This window comes from Ixodes scapularis, unplaced genomic scaffold, assembly GCF_016920785.2.
Source record: "Ixodes scapularis isolate PalLabHiFi unplaced genomic scaffold, ASM1692078v2 PGA_scaffold5__190_contigs__length_132052651, whole genome shotgun sequence".
NCBI classification, from domain to species: Eukaryota; Metazoa; Arthropoda; class Arachnida; order Ixodida; family Ixodidae; genus Ixodes; species Ixodes scapularis.
In genome coordinates, this window is record NW_024609880.1 from 46,710,155 (window position 1) to 46,727,810 (window position 17,656).

General features: G+C 44.8%; 2 protein-coding genes across 2 annotated transcripts in view; both read left to right on the forward strand.

Annotated features, from left to right (window-relative positions):
- The first annotated feature begins 1,304 nt into the window (after positions 1-1,304).
- On the forward strand, positions 1,305-6,704 carry LOC115312856 (juvenile hormone acid O-methyltransferase). Its single transcript, XM_029971793.4, has 3 exons — positions 1,305-1,838; positions 4,992-5,148; positions 6,532-6,704. The coding sequence occupies exons 1-3, from the start codon at positions 1,305-1,307 to the stop codon at positions 6,702-6,704; spliced, it is 864 nt and encodes a 287-aa protein (XP_029827653.2).
- An 8,837-nt stretch (positions 6,705-15,541) lies between these two features.
- LOC115312855 (juvenile hormone acid O-methyltransferase-like) overlaps positions 15,542-17,656 on the forward strand; it is a 32,654-nt gene continuing 30,539 nt past the window's right edge. Inside the window, exon 1 of the mRNA XM_040207980.1 lies at positions 15,542-16,075. Coding sequence (XP_040063914.1) covers positions 15,542-16,075 — 534 coding nt within the window. The remainder of the gene's footprint in view (positions 16,076-17,656) is intronic.

Genomic DNA, 17,656 nt, shown 5'->3' on the forward strand with positions numbered 1-17,656 from the left:
TAAAGGATAGCGATCAGTCGGGTTAATTTTCTAATCAAACCACAGACTCACTCAGCATTCAATGCTTTATGAAAGCCACGGTTTGTGCGAGATAACAAAAATACGTGGGACCAGCGATTGTAAGCTAACCAACACACTAAGATTATGGAAGCTTCCGACTTAATAATAATCGCTTTGCTGAATTTCTACGCATGGGAAACGATACAACACAACCTTTAGTAAGAAGAAATGGCAGCAAAAACATAAAACATTTAACAAGGAATATCAAGCTCAGCCTGAAACGGGCTTGCCTCGTCGAGATCCATGCTTCTGAGCGTGCGCCCGTAGCAGACGACGCACGGCGGTATCCCCGCTTTCGCGCGTTTACAATTTCGGCCGCACGGTGGCGACACTGTTCGATCTCGAGGCGAATAGCATATGCAGCTGCGATTTCGACACATGAATACATGGTGGTGTAAGTATCGCACTATGTACCTAGAGACGTGCGATTTAAAAACTATACTGGTTAAAGTGGTGCTGGAATCCATATTCTTTTGTGTTCTTGTTATATTGTATATTTGGGTATCGCTGTCGCTTTCTATAAAACAAAACGCAACATGCGTCTGTTTTGTTTCACACATACAAATACTGAGTATTTCTAGCCAAATAAATAGTAAAAAAAATTGCACCAATTACGAAACAAAGTATTTTTCTAAATTCTAATTGCAAACGCTGAAGTTATGAAGTTTGTTTACTGACTTGATCTGTGACCTTAAACCCTTCGTGCATTAAATTTAAAAGTCACGTGAAAACATGGATAACAATTTAACATTGAAACACTTGTAAATGAATCTTTCGAATAAGGTAGACACAAAATATTGAGCGTATTTTGAGCAGCGCTCTGTGTGTATTCTTTTCTGTGGCCACGAGTCTACTAAATTTGTAGGGCGATGTCTTCTAACCCAGTTAGCAGTCGTGCAAACGTTTTCTGTCACGCTTTTATGCCAACGATAGGCTCACTTTGTAAAAACCTGCGCTATACACATTCACTGTTAATATAATAAATATAAATTATAGGTCTGAAAAAAAAAATGTAACGCACAATCTGTTGACTGCATTGGGCACCACCTGTTTCTGCACACGCTTGTTCCTCTAGAACGAAGAGCACCACTTCCTGCTTTCCTTTCGGTTATTTGTTCAGTCAGTCGTGGAAAACGAGCATCTTTGGGTTATACTTGAGCAGTGTGAAGTCGCGCTAACTGAAGTCTTTAGGAAGGCTAGTTGGAAACAGCGTCGTCAAACCACCACTGACGGAGCGCCCCAGTATGTCCGTGAAAGACGTCGCCATTTCCAGCACCATCGCGCCAGACGAGTACGTCGTGAACAATGAAATGCAGCGGGAAAAAAGCATCCATGCTTTGGAATTACTAGAAGGATCATTTGGGACTGAGGACACCTCCGACCAGCAGTTTCTCGACGTGGGATGCGGTCCTGGAGACTTCACGCGCGACTGCCTTCTTCCCCGCTGCCCACCGTGCCGAAGAATCATGGCCGTTGACGCGTCCGAGGACATGGTGCAGTACGCCCAGGAGCATTTCGCCCATCCCAAGATCTGCTACGATGTCCTTGACATTGGATCTAAGGATGTGTCCGACTTCATAGTACGTCACGGAGAGTTTGATCGCGTCTACTCTTTCTTTTGCTTGCACTGGATGACGGACCAAGAAACGGTCTTGAAAAATGTGGCCAAGTTGATGAAACCCGGAGGAGGTTGTCTTCTTCTTTTCAATGCTTCCAGTCCTGCGATGCGCTTTCGTAAAAAAATGGCCGAAATGGAGCGTTGGCAGAAGTACAGGGAGGTAAGTAAACATTTTGCATGCTTTAGTTTGCATAGTCGTAGTACGCAGCGACCTCGTTTCAGGTGTCACGCAGGAAGCGAGCGCATCGCTTTCGGTTTTTGGTATAACCAGAGTTAAGGTGTAATTAATTATGTTACCACGAAACACAAGGTCTCAATAACGTCTGCTTCATCTGACATGTTGCTGCGCCCAGTGGCTACACTGGCAAACTAAAATTCATTAACCAATATTTTCTTCTTTTTCATCAAGAAAGATGGTAGCTGGAACACAAAAGCTGCAGCAAGTGTAACTTGACGGAATTCCGGTTCCAAGATGATAATCTTTAACGTAATATATCATAAGTCAAAAATAATTTTAACTAAAGAGAAGAATTACGACACCGAGACCTTTAAGAAAAAACATATATTGTCGCTCTAGGAACCAATCGCCAGTCTTTGGAAGTGAAAATGATGATGTGCTGGTCTTCCATTGGTCACAGGAGTGACTAGCGCGCGAATTCTTGATTAAAACAATCTGCAGCGTTGAAAGACATAATCATTTTCCCAACGTCCAGCCCCCCCCCCCCCCCCCCCCCCCCCCCCCGGTATCATTTCTCTATAGCACCGTGCTTTAGAGCTCAACACAGATAAGAAAGACAACAATATCGCGACCAAAATTCGTATTCGTATTGTAAACACTGCGCATGTCTGTAATTTTAGTAACCAATGAGGGGCCCATAAATCCTTCTCAAGAATGACAACTTGCTACATGCGACTGTATTAATCACTGGTCTCTATGACAATTGCTGGATCACGTTTGCCCGCTCCGCGAATGCGGCCACTGGCGGCCATCTTTTTGGTTGAATTATATTGCCTCTAGCCAAGGTGCAGCTGCTGCAGCCACTATCATCCATATCATCCATTCATGGCAGACAGCATTGTAGCAGTTGCGGTGGCCGGCTGCCATCAAAATAGCGTGGGTGATACTTCGTGCTTGATTGAAATTGTTTGACGAAACATGTTTTTGAAACCCCGCGTGAACGGTAGCCCGATCTTTGAGGACCCGGTGAAAGTTTCACGAAATCGCAGCACCGGGGAAAAGCAGCACAGCACGCATCGAAAGTCGCATCGAAAGAAGCACCGAAAGCAGACGCCGGTACGGAGTCTGCTTTCGATGCGAGCTGCGCTGCTTTTCCCCCGGTGCTGCGCTTTCGTAGAACTTTCGCCGAGTCCTCAAAGATGAGGCTACCGTTCACGCCGGGTTTCACGAATCTGCTTCGTCGAACAACTTCAGTCAAGCACGAAATAGCACCCACAGTACAGTGTACTAGATCCACGGCTATATTATGGCAGCCTGCCACCATTGCGTTTTCCGCCATATTACTATGATGGCTAGAGGTAATAATTTTTTATACGGGAAAGGTGTGCGCGTGTGACGCGTTTAACACCAATGCCTGCATTCTCCTTGATGCTTGGGTAATATAGCAAATGGTCTATTAAAGTTAGATAGTACTTGACCAATACCACCTAGAAGACAAGGCCTGCGCATGACGTTTGGTTAGTAGATCCCCGACCCGCCCCAAGCGGCAAACAGGCTGAAGCTTGGCGAGGGTATGGGCAGCGTCCAGTGACCGTGTCAGAACTACGGCTGTGCTCCAAATCTTCCCCAAATGAATCTGAGTTACTCCGGCGGATCGTGTCACGTGACAGCACAGATTGAAAACGCTGGACGCGGGTAGGTTTTAGAACGCCAAGGTACAAAAACCTTACCCTGGAGTAAGATCGAGTAAATGTTTGGGACACGGCCACCGTGGCCGCCAGTGAGCCACTAAATGAGCTGCGCTTAGAGTATCGGCACTCCATTCCCCGACATTGTTGTGGGCGCTGCCATTTTGGCTCGTATGCAGAGCAGACGCAACTGCCGACAGTCATGATTCAAAAGTGCGATTTCCTCACCATTAGTTTCGGTGTTAGGAAGGTCATGTAATATTGCTTTGCTCTTTCGCGAACTGTTTAAACATTTGTGAAGGACGGAAAAGCGTTTCCTGTGATTTCAGATAAAGCTTCAGATAACTCGCAGCCATGACTCTAAGACACAATATGGCCAAGTGTCGTTACTCTGAAGCGTAGCTTATTTAGTGGCACTAGTCGCATTCACTGGCGGCCACAGCTGTGTGCGCGAGTGCTGAGCGCGAGCTGATAGCGAGCTTCCAGTTCATATGCAACGTGCATGCGCACACTCCCTCGGCCAGGAGCGCGAGCTAGCACGCGCTCCTGGCTTTGAGGCCGAGCATTTCTAGCGCGCGCGTACTCAGGAAGAACGCTTCAAACCAGCGACCTCGACCTCTCGTGGTTATGGCGTTGGCTGCGTTCTCTGCTTAAAAGTGAACGGAGTATAAACAGCGCCCTCAAAAATGGCGTCCAGTGCCAGCATCCAGCGTCCAACGAAGGGCTTTGCAGACCTTCGCACAGCAGTAGGGCATTTTCACTTATGCATTTGACGCTCCACGTGAACGTCTAACTTTACCGTATGCTGCAGCAACAGGCACTCGGCGTGAGCATCTGTTTCATTACCTGCTACACAAACCACTGAAGCAGGCGATAGAGAAAACGCTGTTGCAGACGATGTAGCAGACGATGGGGCTCATCCGGGCTACCTTGGGGGTGCTGAGGGGATCTACTAGTGATGACGTTTAGAGGAGGAAACACGCAGGCCTTGTGTTCTAAGTGGTATTGACTTGACGCGGCAGGTGCAACCGGTGAAGTAGCAGCGGTTAACTATAGACAGTGGACGCCATATCTGAGTGTGCTGTTTATAGCGGATGTTCAGAACGAGTTTGCAGCTGCCAAGGCTGGCAATCTTGACGGTGTTTAACGCAAGTTTCACATGCGCCATTGAAGCTAGCCTCCAGCACGTGCTGCTCATACTTCATACAAAAGACAGTCGGCAAACGCGAGTCACCGCAATACCCCTGGTTCGAATGCCGCGGGCCAAGTTTCTGCTTGAACTTATTGCCGTGCTGCATTCGAAGCACGGATCTTGCGTTGATTCGCGTTCAGATGTATGAAGGCTATATTTTGAATGCTGTATAAGCAGTGTAACTGCGGCTTATGGCCGCCAGTGAAAACATTTAAATACCCCATTTATGAGCTGTAATTTTTTTTTTGTACTCAGCTTTGCGCGAGCTGTGTTCCTCCGAGTATAGACCTAGCGGACAAGGGAGCCTTCATTGCTTACCTCACGGGTCTTGTGAATGCCGCTGGGTTGCTGCCGACAACGTGCGAGCTGCTTCGTGTGCAGCGCACCTTCTCCAGCCTGGAGAAAGCGATTGGTGAGCATCCCTGACATCAAATGGTGTGTCCTGGGAGGGTAAATAGCGGGCACATGCGGAGATCTCACTTTTTGCTGACAATTTTTATTAAGGAGTTTTAGTAGATCGTTTTCAAAGACCCACTACCGCTACGGGCGCGCGCTTCAAAGCTTGCATCGAAGTGCTCCAGCATGGGCTCCCAATACAAACAGCGGTGCCTGAAAACACGATCTACAAAAACTCTCTATTTTCAAAATCGGTTCGTGTGGACATAGCATACTGAAGTCTGATGCAAACCTCCTGCTTATATATAAATAAGTTTGACGTTGACCCGGATGAAATTATTTCTTTAATTGCTAGGTGATCATTACTTTATTGATATTCACAAATATGTTATAACATATTTGTGCCATATTTGTGCCATATTATATTAACATATTATCCCTGCTTACATACGTATACGTATGTAAGCAGGGATAATGCCACTTGAACAAAACGCCACAAATTCATAATGCTTGCTGCTCTTGCTACTAGACACTTTTATTAGCTTTTTCTTTGTTAAATGCATCGAAGAAAGTTGTAAATAATGCAAACATTTTTGTTTTATTGTTAATATTTTTAATACTTGAGGGTGATGTTCCTTTTAACATGTCTACCTGTTGTGGCCTTACGACCGGCAGTACAGGTTCAAAATGTATATAGATTTGTAAATAAATGTATCCGCAAAGGTCGAAATTTGTCCCACGTAGGCCATCTGGGTTTGGCACTTTTAACTGAATTAGGCAAATGAGCTATGTCATATCCAACCGTTTAAACAACTTCTGTAGGGGCAATTATGATCACACAAGAGACGTCGATCGTCGCGGTAATTTAAAACTACGACTACGCGTCCCCAAATTCGGACCGTACACGAAACTCGTGCTAGCTTAGAATCCCTCGAACGTCTAGTTCTTCTACTCCTCGATCCTTTAATTTCTTAAAGCCCTAGTACGTAAACCATGGTACAGCGACCTTTATCCTCCAAGGTGTGAACGACAGTGTTCTTGTTCTGTCCTTTGTGCCACAAGAGTATCGGTAAGGCGAGGTGAAACTGTAATGCGGTGATTTTAATCATCACGTCGTGGACTGGGACAAAAGTGACGAACTATGATCACACTCAATTGGATTTTTCTTCACAAAATTCTGGGAATGTGTCGTTGTTTTTTCTTTTAGCTATCACTCAGCAGAAATCTGATGTTTTTTTGTTTTTTTTTTACTAGAGAGTATTTTCCTATACTTAACCTATCACCAATATTTATGTACGCTGCCTTCACCTTTTTTATAGAAATTTTCTCAACCAAACAATTTTGAGCCTATAGAGGCGGGTCCTCCTAGAATGAAAACCGCCTAATTTTTTGTCTGCAGATTATTACATAGTTATGAATCGCCTGACAACCGTCGTTAAAGAGGAAGAACGGCCCCTTCTACTCGAAGATGTCACCGAGCAAGCGAAAGAGTGGTGGGCTCAGAAAGAAGCCGGCGGCTCACCTTTCGACTCTCAGGTGTTCCTGGTGCACGCCCTCAAGCCCGCGTCGTAGGCGTCTTGCCCATTCATGTAACGATCTGCAGTCAGAGTTTGTGTCAAATAGAGTCGGGGTATAGAACCAAATGTATCTATGCCATGTTAATGTGAGCCGGGATAAGGGCCGCCCACACTAGCGAGAAAACGCGCCCGGCGCGCCGATAAATCGGTTAAGCGGGAAGATAAAGGGCGTGTCTCTGCACGCGCTCGTGGCGCTGACTGTGCTTCGGCGACATTTTGTTACTTGCCGCGATCGGCGCGCCACGCGCGTTTTCTCGCTAGTGTGGGCGGCCCCAGAGGCTTTTATACTGGGAGAGTTCGGCGGGTGGGAGGGGCTTACGGCCCGCTAGGTCTAGCGGACTCAGCGGGCGCCGCTTCCGCCATGATGTGCCTCCCGGCGAGTGGGTCCCCATTGACGTGCGATGTATACTTGTGTAGGTTTTGCCGCTTGCGCTTTTGTTGGCGTAAGGAGAAAGTCGAAAAATCAAGCATTTTGTTACGTTAATCATACGTGAATCATAAACTTACCTCACACAATCGAGAACTCGGCTTCCAGTCAGCCCTTCTTGGTTTGGTTTCCCAGATCTTGTGCCTTGCGCGGTTTTCTTTTCCTTGCGGGAACCGGTCCATCCTGAACCCCTTTTTCGCGTTGTTCGAGCACCCAACGGCACTGCAGCCCCTTATTTCTTTTTCATCTAACGTCTGGCAGAGCGCAGCGCAGAACGATCATTTTCATCGTTGTCTCTCGCTCCATGGACTCTAGCGAGCCGACTGCCGGCTCGAGTCAGTAGGGCAAACGGGTTTTATCAGCCGCCACCAGCCTCACACCAAACAAGGGTGAAGCTTGCAATTTAAGGTTACAATTATAATGCAATTAAATGCAAAGGTACAATCAAGCTAGACGGCAAGGCAGATCATGGCGGATGCGCACAGTTGCCAGACTGTTTGATCAGTGCTGCCAGACTGGCGGCTGGATCAAAGAACCGCTGAACTCTCCCAGTATAAAAGGCTCTGGGCGGCCCTATACACGGCGACCGTTCTCAATATTTTCGACGCATCTGCACCAGAGTACGAAGTAAAAACGTCGATATTCTTTCTACTTCACCAACTGCTTTCTTTTTTTTCTCTCTCTCTCTTTCTTGCCTTTATGATAGACGTGTTCTGCAAGAGCTGATCAAGCTGACCACCAAATTCTGTCTTTTACGACAAGCTCTGGTCCATGCCAAATTGACGACATTTTTACTATCAAGTCTCAGTTTATTCCACTGGCATTGGAAAGTAGTCTAACGCTGTCATTTTTTCGCGCCGCCAAGGCGAATATTACCCGAAGATTTTTATAAACATGGGATGTTACGTAAAATGGCCGTTTTGGGCGTTGCGCTCGGCAGTGCAGTAAAGATTTCAATCCCCGTAGTGAGGGGTGGTCAGGTATCGCTCCTCGGCCTTTTGCCTAAGATCGTTAGCAGACAACTGTTCTTGTCAGCTTATGTGGGCACGGCATGCAAGCCACAGCTATGATGGCTAATGTTCCGCTTCTGTTTATCGTGCAGCTGCTGGTCCTATCGCATGACGCCAATGCTCCGCTATCTTCAGACATGCTCGGGGATGATTACTACAACACTGGTCAACACCTACCCCCGCCGCTGCTGTTTGAATCGACAGCCCCATGGTCATCGACGGCAAGCTACCTTCCTTCAAAAGCATCGTTCCAGGATCTTTCGATCAGTGGGCACGGCATGCAAGCCACAGCTATGATGGCTAATGTTCCGCTTCTGTTTATCGTGCAGCTGCTGGTCCTATCGCATGACGCCAATGCTCCGCTATCTTCAGACATGCTCGGGGATGATTACTACAACACTGGTCAACACCTACCCCCGCCGCTGCTGTTTGAATCGACAGCCCCATGGTCATCGACGGCAAGCTACCTTCCTTCAAAAGCATCGTTCCAGGATCTTTCGACCAGTGGGCACGGCATGCAAGCCACAGCTATGATGGCTAATGTTCCGCTTCTGTTTATCGTGCAGGTTAGTACGGAAAACCTTTCCTGCTCTATAAGAAGCAATAACCTTTGTCTTGTAGTTCTTCCGTGCCCACGGTATTGTCTCAAGCGCTTTCTAGACTTGTTATTGCTACTCTGTGGCGATGTTGAACGAAACCCTGGTCCCATGACTAAAGACGAGGCTCAGTCATTGGCGAAAATCGAGTCGATTGTCTCGCAATTATACGACGGCCAGGCAGGAATCGTGAGCCAATTAAGAGAAATCACCGAGGAACAAAAGCGCACGAATGACTCGATTTCCGCACTGACCGCTCGTGTCGTTATCATTGAAAGTGACCTCGCACTATGTAAATCCACTGTTAATACTACAAAAGAAATTGAGGCGAAAGTTGTGTCCGCTCTAACCGAAATCGCTCAACTTAAGCGGCAAACTGATGACGCTGAGAGCCGTTCGCGGCGATCTAACTTACTGTTCTTCGGCCTGAAGGACGCTGCTAGGGAAACATGGGCGGAGTCCGAAAGGCTGATTCTTGAAGTCTGTAACGAGAAACTTGGTATAAGGGTTGACCCAGAAACAATTGAGCGGGCCCATCGGATTGGGAGATTTAATCCTTCTAAAAACAGGCCCATTGTTGTGAAGTTTTCTTTTTTTAAGCAGAAGGAGGCTGTTATAAGGTCGTGTTACAAACTAAAAGATACAGGTGTTTCGGTCAGTAAAGACTATGCTAAAAATGTACAATTCGCGAGGAAGAAGCTCTTGGAATTTGCCCGTACTCAAGGTAGTCCTTTTAAACTCCGGTTCGACAAACTGGTTATTGGTGATAAGCAATTTCATTTTAATTATGCCACAAGCCATGTTTACGAAGCTGCCACATAACTAACTAGACGTAGTGGGAACAGACCTGCTGCCTCGGAATTAGGGGAAGTTTTATCTGCTGAAGCACGTTGCTGCACTTCCTTTCCAAATAACTTTTCTGTTCTTTTCACTAACATAAGAAGCGTCATTCACAACCGAGACGATTTGTCATCAATTATTGATGCGTCATCTAGTGATATTGTTGTTTTAACAGAAACTTGGCTTTCGAGCGGTGTTCGTGACAGCGAGATTTTTCATTGTTCCAAGGGGTATAGGTTTTTTAGGCATAATAGGAGTGATAGGCGGGGTGGCGGGGTTTTAATCGCAGTAAACGATAGTATGGAATGTTTTCATGTCGATATTGTCACCCCACTTGAACTTGTTTGTGTGCGTTTGCGATGCCTGCACAGATATATTATCATGTGTGTCTGCTACCGCCCCCCTAATGCTCCTGCAAATTTTACTTCTGATCTGTATGACGCGCTGAACGTTATCTCTTCTAGATTTCCTCGTGCCCCTTTGTTATTACTAGGCGATTTTAACCTTCCGCTAATTGATTGGTCCGGAGCGTTCCCGATTGCATCTGGGGGCTCTCCTGACTACACCGAGTTCTTGAACCTTTGTGCCGATTTTTCCTTTTCACAATCTGTCACTGAACCCACCCGAGTTACCAGTACAACGGCCAATATATTAGACCTTATTCTATCTACTGACCCAGACCTTGTCTCATCCATAACTTACTTACCGGGAATTAGCGATCACTCGATTTTGCACTTTTATTTGCAACTTCCAGCTTATTTTGAAAAGAAAACCACGAAACATTTTCTCGATTATGATAAAGCTAACTTCGATACCATTAATAGCGAACTAGCTGCTTTTCTCGATGAGTTCCTTTTTAATTTCTCACACCGCACAGTTGATGCCAATTGGAATATGTTTAAAACCAAAGTAAGCTCTTTAATTACCTCTTTTATCCCATGTAGACCTATCATTTCTAACCACTTATCGCCCTGGTTCAACAGATCTGTTAAGCGTCTTTCTAATAAAAAGAAACGTCTTTTCCGGACTGCCAAGCTTACTGGACTTTCTGAACGATGGGAAGCTTATAGCGCAGCAGCTTGTTCCTATAAGACCGCTATCGCGGAGGCCAAGCGAACATTTTTTTCTGTAACCCTCCCCTCTATGCTAACTAACAGTCCTAAACAATTTTGGAATATGTATAGCGGGTCTAAAAATACTGTGCTTTCGCTGACATGTGGTGATGGCGGGATAGTTCCTAGTCAAAGTTGTGCTTCCGTTTTTAATGAATATTTTGTCAAAGAATTCGCTAGTGATGTTGCTCCTGTTTACCCTGGTACTTTCCCGAGATATGGTTTTTTTCAAATGGATCCACTTGCTTTTGACTATGACGGAATTATAAAACTTATTGATGATTTAAAACCATCTTCCTCCTGTGGCGTTGACAATATCACACCGAAATTTCTTAAGAGAACTAAAAATTACATTTCCATTTTTCTTTGCAAAATATTTCAACAATCTGTTAACCTTGGCGTTTTACCAGACGACTGGAAAATTGGGAAGGTGATTCCGCTTCACAAATCAGGCAGTAAACATAACCCTTCCAATTATCGACCCATTTCCCTTATCAGTACTCCCTGCAAAATTTTAGAGCACGTAATTTACTCACATCTTGCTAACTTTCTTGATTCAAATTCTTTTTTTACTGCATCACAACACGGTTTTCGCAAATCACTGTCCTGTGAAACCCAGCTTATCACTTTCACTAATGACCTACTTTCCATCCTCGACCGTGGGTCCCAGGTTGATTGCGTCTTTCTAGATTTCTGTAAGGCATTCGATAAAGTCTCTCACAAACTTTTACTTTTCAAGCTCAGTCACTTGCATATTGATCCTAATATTTTGTCTTGGATTGAATGTTTTCTTACTAATCGTTCTCAGTTTGTGTATACTAATGATGCTAACTCTTCTCTAAGTCCAGTCACTTCCGGTGTCCCCCAAGGGTCCGTTCTGGGGCCCTTATTGTTTCTTATTTACATTAACGACTTACCTACGTGTGTATCCTCTTCTATTAGCTTATTTGCCGACGACTGTGTGATATATCGTGAAGTTACTAATGAATCCGATTCACTCCTCCTCCAAAATGATTTGTGTGCTGTATCCCAATGGTGTGAATTGTGGCAGATGTCCCTTAACATTAACAAGTGCAAGTCTATGAGAGTTTCTCGTCGTCACACGGTTCTTCCACCTCTCTCAATTTGTAACACTCAACTTCAGTCTGTGACCTGTTACAAATACCTGGGTGTCTATATTACCTATAACATGTCATGGAAAACCCACATTGACCACATTATTGCTAACGCTAACTCTATGCTCGGTTTTCTAAAAAGAAATTTTACACTGGCCCCCGTTTCTTTGAAATTACTGCTTTATAACTCCCTGGTCCGGTCAAAATTAGAATACGCTGCTGCAATCTGGGATCCCGGTCACTCGACACTTATAACTAACCTGGAAGCCATGCAAAATCGCGGAGTTCGTTTCATACTTTCTAACTATCATCGTACAGCAAGCGTTTCCTCCATGAAACTCAGTCTATCCCTACCCTCTCTCTCTTTACGTCGCAAAATATCGCGCTTGTGCCTCTTTTACAAGATCTATCATTCTAACACGTCATTGAAAGATAAACTATTCCTTGAAAGATAAACTATTCCTTCATTTCTCCGCGTTTTGATCATCCATTCAAAGTTGGTGTCCCTCATTGTAACACATCAGCCTTTTTGAACGCGTTTATTCCAAAAACATCTCTTGAGTGGAACCACCTTCCTGCTTCGTTTGTTAATATACCTTCAATTGATTTATTTAAAAAAACCTTATCTGCTCACCTTTTGTCGTGATTGTCCATTTGTTTATTTTTTGACCAGAGTGCTGTGTTTCGAGCTGTTGATGTTTATTCTCGGCTGTGTTTGCTCTCTTTTTGTACCCTTTTTTTTCATTTTTTGGTTGCCCCACCCCCTCTGTAATGCCTTTTGGCCCTGAGGGTATTGTAATAAATAAATAAATAAATAAATACCTGGTACGGGGCCAAGAGGGCCTGAGGCATAAATCTTATTTTTGTGAAATAGCATTCTTCAAGAGCTTGCTCGGAAGATGCTAGGGTCAAGCCGGCGTTGCATAGCTGCCAAGATTGGCCCATATCTTTGATAATAAAAACGAGAGGGTTCGCCTTTATAAGTTCCCTTGTACCCGTTTATATACTACAGTAATCTTCTTTTTTTTACAGCGAAACTGTATGTGGCTAAAGTTCAATGCATTTTTGATATCCGTGTGCAAAAACTAAAATGAATGTAAAAGCGCTCCATTGTATGGAAATGCATATACGCCACGTCACCTCGATATGCATTTTGAAAAGGAAAGACGTCCAAACATGTGATAAGGGAGATACATCCGAGAACAATGGGCCTTCTCCCGCTCCAGTCGGGTGACGTCACTGCTTTACATATACAAGAGCAGCAGTTTTTATATATGTAATGCTTTATATGTATAGATTTAACTTTAGCAAAGAATCTCACCAAACTTCTAATAGAACCCATTAGTGTATATCACAATAATCACAAAGCAATCCCCACTACCGCTTCAAAATTATGTATATATACTGTAAATAAACATTTGGTGAAGCACTTTTTTGTCTCTTGGTGAATCATATGTGGCGGTGCTCCACAGCTTCGCTGGTCAACCACCTTCCCAGAGGGGAACGGCAAGCAATTTTTTACGTATGCCATTTACATTATATTTTCTAGAGAAAATATACTGCTTCCAAGATCACCATGAAGAGGATGCATCGTGTATGTTGTACTTTTACAAATTTACATTATAGTCATAGCGAATACCAAAGGTGGTCAATATACCATATGCAAAAAGAAGCTTCATCATCCGTTCACCCCTAACGGATACTGCACTGGGAGGTACACTCTTAGGAAAACGATTCTATATAGTCCTCCCCAAAAGGGTGGGAACGCACTGATCTGTCTTTCGATTTAAAACGCGTTCCATTTCTCTTTTCTTTTTTGTTTTGGGGGGGGGGGGGGGTTGGGTTGAGGTGAGGTTGGGAAGGGAACCGCGAGCCGCACTTTAACACGCGAAGAGCCGCATGCGGCTCGCGAACCGCAGCTTGGTCAACCCTGGACTATGCCACGAATGTAGGGCACTACTGCCATTTTTCGCTGAGTTCTTGTCTTCTCTCTTCCATCTCTGTCAGCTGACTTGCGTTACAGTATGGTGCAGATGTTTTCAGATGCGCATACCAGGAGACCACTCGGATACCCAGGATCACGCAGGCAAGAAAATTGCTTTGCAAAACTTTGCCCATTACTCCGGTGAAAATATTTCTTCAAGGCCGATACAAAAGCAATGTAGGAGACACTGCGGTGTATAGTTTCGGAATGTCCGGACGCAAAAGGAAGATAAGCTTTGGACGACCTCAGTTCATACTTCCAAAATATGTGTATATCTTTAACTTCCCGTGTGAGAGAGACTGGTGGTATTGCCCCAGGATATGTATTGACTCATGGCGGTGATATCGATAGCCTTCCCATTTTATGAACAGAAGGCGTCAAATCCGTGGAACAATGACAGAGAAGGCTCTAGGGTTTAGTTGCCAAACCGACGAAGGTCATCTGGCTTGCCCCTGCAAAGAGCCGAGAAATACTTTAGACCATCTGTAGACCTGTAAAGACCATTTCTTAGTGTTTATTAAACCAGGGATATTGGAATTTTGGGTATTGTGTAATTTCCCCTGGAGGTTTAAGCATCCCGTTACTACCTTCTGTATTATGACTGTACTCAGGTGTGCCTCTTGATGTAAGTATTGAGATTTCTGTCAATTAAAATCTCTCAACGCATTGCGGAGCTTGCCTTGGTTTCTTTTTCTGCCTTACTTTTTGTCACGGTGCCTATTACATCACTTTTTGGAAGATAACAATTTCAGCTCTGTTTGGCACCTTTCAGTGTATTTGTCCCTTTTTACGTACAATATCGGGGTTTATGTTATGTTGCACAGCAAGTTTGTTTTTCCACCTCCCATGACAACGCTTGGAAGAGTGGCGTAGTCGTTTAGGTCAACACGTCACTTGTGCCGTCGGTACACCCACCAACGACTCACCAAATTGAGCACACTGCCGATATAGTGACGATTTATTTGAAACCACGACGTCACTCTTCCAAGCGTCGTTGTGGACAGGGCTTGTGATCCTCCTTCTGAGGGCAATTTTTAAATCAGGCAAAAAAACTCTAAAATAGTTTGATGTACATCTCAAAAACCATTGCCCATTCGCAAATTCTTTATATTTATCTAGTCTATGAAATAGAATTTTCTGTAATACTGCAATTCTAATATGACGCCTAAGACCACTCATAAAATTACTTAAAAAATGTAAGTTAATTATTCAACTTACCGTTACGAGTATCTTCTTATATAATGTACACCGAGCCCGATAAATACATGGTGAAGTCGGAACTCGAATCACACCCCCCCCCCCCCTTTTTTTTTTTTTTTTTTGCACATGTTTGAATTGAAAATAACCATCCTGGATATTTCAGTACCACTGTCGCTTTCGATTAAACGAAATGCCACATTTTTTTATACTATAATAAAATCCAAATAAATGTAATGTAATAAATATAACATGAAAACTCTAAATTATAAATGCAAAAAAAAAAAAACGTAACGCTCAGTCTGCTGATTGCAATGGGCCCCAGCTGTTTTCGCCAACACACGTGTGTTCCCCTAGATTAAAAAGGCACGTCATGTAAAAAGGCGCGTCATTCTCTTATTTTACATATTTTTTCGGTGGCTCGTAGGAAACGAGCGCATTTTTTTGGTTATACGCAGTTACTTGGGCAGTGTGAAGTCACGCTAACTGAACTCTTTTCCAACGCTACTTGAAAACAGCGCCCTTCAACCGTCGCCGACGGAGCCCCAAGTATGTCCGTGAAAGACATGGCCATTTCCAGCACCATGAGGCCTGACGAGTACGTGGTGAGAAACAAAGTGCAGCGAGAAAAGAGCATTTATGCCTTAAAACTACTCGAAGGATCATTTGGGAGTGATGACACCTCCGACCACCAGTTCCTCGACGTGGGATGCGGTCCTGGAGACGTCACGCGCGACTGCCTTCTTCCCCTCTGCCCTCCGTGCCGAAGGATCGTGGCCGTTGACGTGTCCGAGGACATGGTGAAGTACGCCAAAGAGCATTTCGCCCATCCCAAGATCTGCTACGATGTCCTGGACATTGGATCTAAGGATGTGTCAGACTTCGTCGAGCGCCACGGAGAGTTTGATCGCGTCTACTCTTTCTTTTCATTGCACTGGATCACGGACCAAGAAACGGTCTTGAAAAATGTCGCCAAGTTGATGAAACCCGGAGGAGGCTGTCTTCTTCTTTTTACGGCTTCCAGTCCTATGATGCGCTTTCGGAAAAAAATGGCCAAAATGGAGCGTTGGCAGAAGTACAGAAAGGTATGGAAATATTCGCATCTTTTCGTGTATATTTTTATCATTTAGAGACCTTGTTTCAGGCGTTACACAGAAGGCAAGCTCATCGCTTTTGCTTTTGGGTTCCCAAGAGTTACGGTGTGATTTTGTTGGGGCAAAAATCAGGTCACCAAAACATCTGCTTCCTCTGATATCTCGCTGGCCCAATGACCGTACTGGCGTACTAGAATCCACAAATATTTATTTTATTTTTCTTCCATCAAGAAAGATGGTAGCTGGAACAAAAAGCTGCAGAAAGTCAAACTTGACGAGAGAGAGAGAGAGAGAGTAAACTTTATTTTTGTACGCCTGGTCCGGCGCTCGCTGAAAAGGTTTTGCACTCTAAACAAAAAAAAACAACAACTCGTGAGTCCACTCCTCCGCACAACACCCGTAGAGCCAACCACCGCAAGATCCCAGCTCCAAGATGAAAACTTTGAACGTAATATATCATAAGTCAATTAAAATTTTAACAAAAAAAAACAATCATGACACTGAAACTTTTAAGAATAAACATATATTTTCGCTGTAAGAATAAATAGACATTTTACGAGGTTGAAAATGACCATGTGCTGGTGTCCCATTGGCCACTGGAGTGGCTGGCGCAAGGACTCTTGATCAAAACAATATGCAGTGCTTAGAGACATACTCGCTCTTCCAGCATAACCCTCCCCCCCCCCCCCCCCCCCTTGCTCTAGAGCATCGTACTCTAGAGCCCAAGACAAAAAAGGAAGGTAACAATATCGCAACGAAAATTCGCAATCGTATCGTTAACATCCCACATGTCAGTAATGTTGGCAACCAAGGTAAGGCCCACCGATCCTTCGTAAGAATGACAACTTGCTGCACCCGACTGCGTTTACTAAAGTTAGACAATGCTTGACGAGGCAGGTGTAGCTAGAGCCACTAAATAAGCTGCGCTTAGAGTATCGGCACTCCGTTCCCCTACATTGTTGTGGGCGCCGCCATTTTGGCTCGTATGCAGAGCAGACACAACTGCCGATCGTCATGATTCGAAAGTGCGACTTCCTCAGCATTAGATTCGGCGTTAGGAAGGTCATGTAATATTGCTTTGCTCTGCCGCGAACTGTCTATACATTTGTGGAGGACAGAAAAGCGTTTCCTGTGATTTCAGATAATGCTTCAGATAACTGGCAACCATGATTTTAAGACACAATATGGCCAAGTGTCGTTACTCTGAAGCGTAGCTTATTTAGTGGCACTAGGTGTAGCCATGCCGTGCTGTTCACAGAGGGTGTTCAGAACGTGTTCGCAGCTGCCAAGACTGGCAGTATTGATGGTGTACAATGCACGCTTCACAGGCACTGTTCAAACTATACTCTGTTTCACCTTAAGATGTACCGCAGGAAAGGCTACAAGCGCGAGCTTCTTGCTCTAGGGCACATCTCGGCGGCACCAGCTCTCGTGCGTTACGAGCAGCTCCCAACCCTATGAGCTCGCGCTTCTAGCCTTCTCTGCGGTACAACACAAGGTGAAGCGGAGTATAGCAATCAGCACGTACTCAGTGAGAATTCTCCTATGGCCGCCAGTGATTGCCCCTTTTAC

What these genes read in the sequence shown, in the direction of transcription:
- LOC115312856 (XM_029971793.4), top strand. Translation starts at nt 1,305, where the DNA reads ATGTCCGTGAAAGACGTCGCCATTTCCAGCACCATCGCGCCAGACGAG. An exon ending in GTTGGCAGAAGTACAGGGAG is followed by an intron (nt 1,839 to 4,991) that starts GTAAGTAAACAT and finishes TTTTGTACTCAG; the next exon opens with CTTTGCGCGAGCTGTGTTCC. An exon ending in CAGCCTGGAGAAAGCGATTG is followed by an intron (nt 5,149 to 6,531) that starts GTGAGCATCCCT and finishes TTTTGTCTGCAG; the next exon opens with ATTATTACATAGTTATGAAT.